Below are 5,640 nucleotides of genomic sequence, written 5' to 3' on the forward strand. Positions count from 1 at the left end.
CTGCAGAGAGCTGCATGGCTCCTGCCGCTCAGCACTGGCTTCTTGGGATCTTTGCTCAATATTGCCTGGTTTTACCCTTGCTTCACCCCCCTGGCGCTGCTGTGTCCCTGACTCAGCTGCAGGAGCCCCGCCAGCTGTGCTGGCTACCAGAGTACCCCACTCCCCATCCAGAACACCCCAGATTCAGCATGGGATACCCATTTATGCCCTCAAAATCGAGGGCCTGGACAAGCAGCCATCCCTTTGTTGGCACTAGCCCATAGCTGATGTATAAGCTGCCCCAATTAGGGTGACCCCTAGGAGCAGGGGATCTCTGTGTGCCCGCGGTGTCCCAGCAAGGTCAAACCACCACCAAGTGAAGGATGCTGAGAGCAGCTTTGCGACCGGCTGTGTGCTGCCCTCTGCTCCTGTGCTGTGCCTTCCACAGCTGCCCAAAGCTGCTGGGAAGTGACCAGCCATGGCCAAAGGGAAGAGCCAAGCAGAGATGGGCCCGAGGACGTAGCTTGTGCTGTATCATTGCCTGTCAGCCTCAGGGCTGGAGCCTGAAGAGTAAAACTGAAGGGGGGGGGAGGGAGAAAAGATCCTCCTCCTTCACGTGGAAGAGCAGCAGCTGCCTCCCAAGTAAGCTCCAAAGCTGCTTCTTTACCTGCATAAGAAACGTCCCTCTGCTCTTGCAGGGCCTGGGTAATTCCCCGGCGCTTACAGGAAGCCCTTGCCACTGCCAACCACCTTGGGGCCACCAGCGCTGGCCTGGGGAAGGACAACGTGCTTACTGACCGCCCCCACCCGGAGCTGATCCTCCAGGACCAGACCCCGTGGCAGGACACGGGCAGGTCCTGGAGCTCGTCTGCTGCTCCCAGCTGAAGCCTCGAGCTGCATCACCGAACGGCCCCAGGCTGGATTTTTTATACAGGCTTCAGCCAAACCTCCCCTTCTGGGAGCAGCGGGAGGCTCACACGCAGGGAACTGCTCGGGGCTGGCGACCACGAGCCCTGCTGGGGGAGGCAGGGGAGCTCTCTGCATGCTCCTCCACGGAAAAGGCTGCAGAGCCCGGCTCATCAGAGCCAAATACAAATAGCCCTTCTTAATGAGTTCGGGGAAGCCAATTTGGGAGCGCTCGCGGAAGGCGGGGGCGGTTTCATGCGTTTCAGATAAACGATCTGAGAGCAATTTTGCTCCAGCAGGAACAGGCAGGGAGGGCTCTGCTTCCTCACCTGCAAAATTCAGCTGCGGGTTTCTCGGGAGACCGTGTTTGTGCATGGCAAATCAGTCCATCCTCACGCGTGCAAAGAGGGCAAGGACCACAGGCTCCTGATCCCTTCCCTCGGACTAGGGCTCCTCCATCTTCTTTGCTAGGCCTTGTACATCCGGAAAAGCTGACTTAGTCTTCATCAAGAAGCTTGTCCTGACTTTGTTCCTTTTCATTTGTACCTTGTATCCTTGTTTTGACACCAAATCCTCTTGGTTTTTTGTGTGTTTGTTTTTTTTTTTTTTTTGATTTGGATTTTTTTTCTTCAGCCCAGCCTGAGCAGGCCTGGGGTAGGTGATGCTGGCCCAGATCCTCTTTGATTCTGGCCTCTCCCAAAGCAAATCTGCGTGTCTGTGCCTCTGTGCATACGTGCATGATTTTGCAGAGGCCTCCTGCAAGGGAACAGCAGCATGAGGCTGGCCGCAGTGGGTGAAATGTGGGAACGGGGCTTTGCCCTTTTCCCTGCCATGGCACAAAGGGCACAGCCTCTGCCCTGCCCCAGACGTGGCACATCAGCCCCAGGCACGAGGAGGCCCGCCTGGAAGGATGAAACCCAGCTCTGAGCCTGCGCTTCCATTTCAAACACCTCCAGCATCAGCAGTGCAGGAGGAAGGCGGGGGGGGGGGCTCGTTTAGCTCCTCCTGGCTGATAATTCATTACCGCCTGTTAGCCTGGATCCACCCAGCAGCAGCCACATCCTGGCACCGACACGTGTTAATTTCACAGATAAAATGCTGTATCAAAACGCGTCATCGATACATTCTCCCTGAAACCCTTCCCAGCTGCTCTCGGGCACTTTGCATGCGGGAGCAGCGCAGGCAGTTGGGGCGCTTTGTTCCTAATGGATGCCTGGCGACGAGAGCTGCAGGATCCATCCTCCAGCTCATGCGAAATACAGCAGGACCTTCCTGCGAGGGGCACGGAGGCAGAGGGGGGCTGGATTCATCAGCGCCGTGCTCAGATCGGGAGGGGGAGAAGCAGACCGTGCACGCGGCTGGTTTATCACGCACCATTCTGCAGTGATGCAGGAGCGCAGCATCCCCTCCCTCCTACCCCTGTCTCCAAAATCCCCGACTTTTGCCGGATGCTGGTGGTGGGAAATCTCCCCTGAAGGGCTGAAGAGGCAGGGCGGGGTGGGGGAAGCACCGAGCTGCTCGTGCAGCAGGTGCTGGGCTGCTTTTGCAGGAGCAGGCCGTGGGGAGCCAGGCAGGGTGCGAGCACGGGCTGGGTGCTGTGGGGCTCCCTGCAGAGCCGTGCTGGGATCGGGCTGGTTCCCACCAGCGCGGGGGCTCTCCCACCAGGGCCAGCCCCTCCGTGGGGGCTACCTCAGCTGCCCCCCTCAGTGCCTGCCCACCCACTTCCCAAGTGTGGCGTTGCCCAGGGCTCTCCCCCACCCCCGCAGCCAGCCGTGCCCCCCCCCCAGCACCACCGGAACGGGACCCGGCAGGGTTCAGCCGTGCCCCCTGCCCCCCCCGGTGCCCCCTCCACCCTCGGGGTCCCCCCTAGCGCAGGGGCCGGGAGCGCCCCGTGAAGGTCACGGCGGGGCGGCAGCCGCTCGGGGCCGGGTCCCCCCGTCCCCCCCCCCCCATTCCACCGCCTACCGGTGGGGGGGGGGGGGCGGGACTCACCGGGGCCCGGTGCGGCACGGATTGGCTGGCGGCGGGGAGGCGGAGGAGCGGGGGGGGGGCCGCGGCTGGCTGCAGCGGCGGGCACGGAGCCCAGAAGCGGGCGCGGCGGCGGAGCATCCTCGGGTACCGCGGCCCCGGTGCCGGCCGCTTTCCGCTCCCCCCCCCCTCCCTCCCCCGCAGCCGCCGGCCTCCTATGGGCCCCGCTCGGCGTTAGCATGGGCACGGTGCTCTCCCTGTCCCCCGCCGCCTCCTCGGGCAAGGGGGGCGGCGGCGGCGGGGGGCTGCTGGCCGACAAGGCGCCGCCGGGAAGGGCGCCGGGCAAGGGCGAGAGCCGGCTGAAGCGGCCCGGGGTGCTCATCTCGGCGCTCACCTGGAAGCGGCTGGTGGCCGCCTCGGCCAAGAAGAAGAAGAGCACCAAGAAGGTGACGCCCAAGCCCGGCGGCGGGGCCCCGGGGGGGGTCCCGGGGGGCCAGCCCGACCCGCTGGTGGCTCAGCGCAACCGCGAGAACTTGCGCAAGTCGCTGGGGGACGGAGCCAAGCAGGGCCCCCTGGCCGTGCCCGTGCCCACCGTGCCCTCGGCGGCGCCGCAGGAGCCGCACCCGGGCTCCGGGGGGGGCAAGCCGCCGCCGCCCCCCCCGCCGCCGCCGCCTCCTCTGCCGCCGCCCGGTAGCCGGGCTCCGGGCTCGCCGCGCCGCGTGGTGGTGCAGGCGTCCACCGGGGAGCTGCTGCGCTGCTTGGGGGACTTCGTGTGCCGCCGCTGCTACCGGCTGAAGGAGCTGAGCCCCGGCGAGCTCATCGCCTGGTTCCGCAGCGTGGACCGCTCGCTGCTGCTGCAGGGCTGGCAGGACCAGGGCTTCATCACCCCGGCCAACCTGGTGTTCGTCTACCTGCTGTGCCGGGAGGCGCTGCGCGGGGAGGAGATCGGCAGCCAGGCCGAGCTGCAGGCGGCCTTCCTCACCTGCCTCTATCTCGCCTACTCCTACATGGGCAACGAGATCTCCTACCCGCTCAAGCCCTTCCTGGTGGAGGGCGACAAGGGCCGCTTCTGGGAGCGCTGCCTGGGCATCATCCAGCGCCTGAGCGCCAAGATGCTGCGCATCAACGCGGACCCGCACTACTTCACGCAGCTCTTCCAGGACCTCAAGAGCGAGGGCGAGGCCGGAGACGGGGCCAAGCACTGGACGATCAGCCTGGACCGCTAGGGAGGTACCGGGCCCCCGGCGGGGGAGGCCAAGGACTGCCGGATCCCCCCGTCCCCCCCAAAAAAATCCTCCCCTCCTCCCCGTGGAGATGCTGCCTGGACCCTCCCTGCTCCGGATCCGGCCGCTTTCCTCCCGCCCCCCCCCGCCATCCCCTGCCGACCCCCAGCTCTCCGGGACACCGACACGGCGGAGAAGACCGGGCCTGGTGGGGGGGGGGGGGGAACCCGGGGGGCGATGGGGGGGGGGGGGGGGGGGGGGCAGGCTGCCGAGGAGCGGAGGCTCCTGAACATGTTTTCTTTGGGGGGAAAAAAAAAAATGGGGGGGAAGGGGAAGGAGGGATGCAGCTGCAGGGGGGGCTGGGGGGGTGCTCCCGGCAGCCCGTGCACACCAAGGGCCCCCCCCACGGCAGCGCCGGGCCCCCCCCCCCGCCGGAGCTGTCCGCGGTGCTGGAGCCGCCGCGGCGGAGCCGGGCAGACAAAGGGCGGCGGGGAAAGGGGGGGGCCGGGAGGTGCGGGGGGGGGGGGGGGGGCGCGGGGCTTTGTGTCCCCGCCGCTGCCTCCTTCTCCCCCCCGGGGGGAAGGCAGTGGGATGTGGGGGGGTCCCCCCGGTGCGGTGGGTCCTTCAGCCTGGGGGAGCAGCCCGCTCGCCCCTTTGTTTGAGATGCTGAGGGGGGGCTGCAGCGTTCCTTCCCCTCTCCCCCCTGCTGCTGAGCCCCCCCCCAGGTGCAGCCCCCCCCCCCTCCCCAAAGCCAGGGCACCTGTGGGGTGAGCGGTGTTCCCTTGTTCCCTCTTCCCCCCCCCCCCCAACCTCGGCTTGCTATGGGGAAAGGTGTATGTGCCAGAGGAGGGCTTGGGGGGGGGGAGGGGGGGTGCTGCTGGGGTTGGGGAGGGGGGGTCCTCTCCTCTTGCTTTGCTTCACTGGAGAATAAAGAGGCGGCCTGGATGGGCCTGGTGGTGGCTCCCTGGACTTGCTGGGGTGCAAGGGGGGGGGTACTGGGGGGTGGCCCCTGCCTGAGGGGGACGTGGGGAGCCCATTCTCGGAGGGAATTTTTTTTCCCCAGTGTGAGCTGGGGGGGGGGGGGCACACCCCAACGTCCCCGCTGTTTGCTGTGCCCAAGGCCAGCCCTGCTCCTCCCGGGTGCCCCCCGGCTCCCTGGGCGCTCTCCGGGCCTCCTGCGTCGCAGGTGGAAACGCCTGCCGGCTGCCTGCTGCGACGAATTTAACCAGGATCCCACGGCCCCTCCCTTCCTTCGCCTCGAGCAACCCCACCCTCGCCGTCCTGCCTCTGCTCTGCAGGGCTGGGGGAGCTCTGTTGCTAGCCCAGTTACCAGCCCTGCGCTTCTGCACGCCCCAGGGGAGAGGGGTGGAGAAGGGGAAGGCTTTTTCCTCCTCCCAGCTGCTTGCTGCCGTTCCAGGTAGCAATTTTTCTGGGGTTCCTTTAGCAGGCTCCCCAGCACGCGCTCCCCTGGCGGGGTCTGCACCCAGCGCTCCCCAGCCCCTCCGAGCCAGGCGCTCGCGTTCCCCCCCAAGCCAGGAAGGGCTGTGCTGGCTCTGCAGGTCAC

The 5,640-nt window shown here is 66.7% G+C and overlaps 1 protein-coding gene across 1 annotated transcript; it reads left to right on the forward strand.

Moving 5' to 3' along the window:
• Nucleotides 1-3,092: 3,092 nt before the first annotated feature.
• On the forward strand, nt 3,093-4,079 carry CDK5R2 (cyclin dependent kinase 5 regulatory subunit 2). The gene has a single exon (XM_035556083.1). It carries the CDS (start codon nt 3,093-3,095, stop codon nt 4,077-4,079), a length of 987 nt encoding a protein of 328 aa, XP_035411976.1.
• The last annotated feature ends 1,561 nt before the right edge of the window (nt 4,080-5,640 follow it).

Source organism: Cygnus atratus, chromosome 6 (assembly GCF_013377495.2).
Source record: "Cygnus atratus isolate AKBS03 ecotype Queensland, Australia chromosome 6, CAtr_DNAZoo_HiC_assembly, whole genome shotgun sequence".
NCBI classification, from domain to species: Eukaryota; Metazoa; Chordata; class Aves; order Anseriformes; family Anatidae; genus Cygnus; species Cygnus atratus.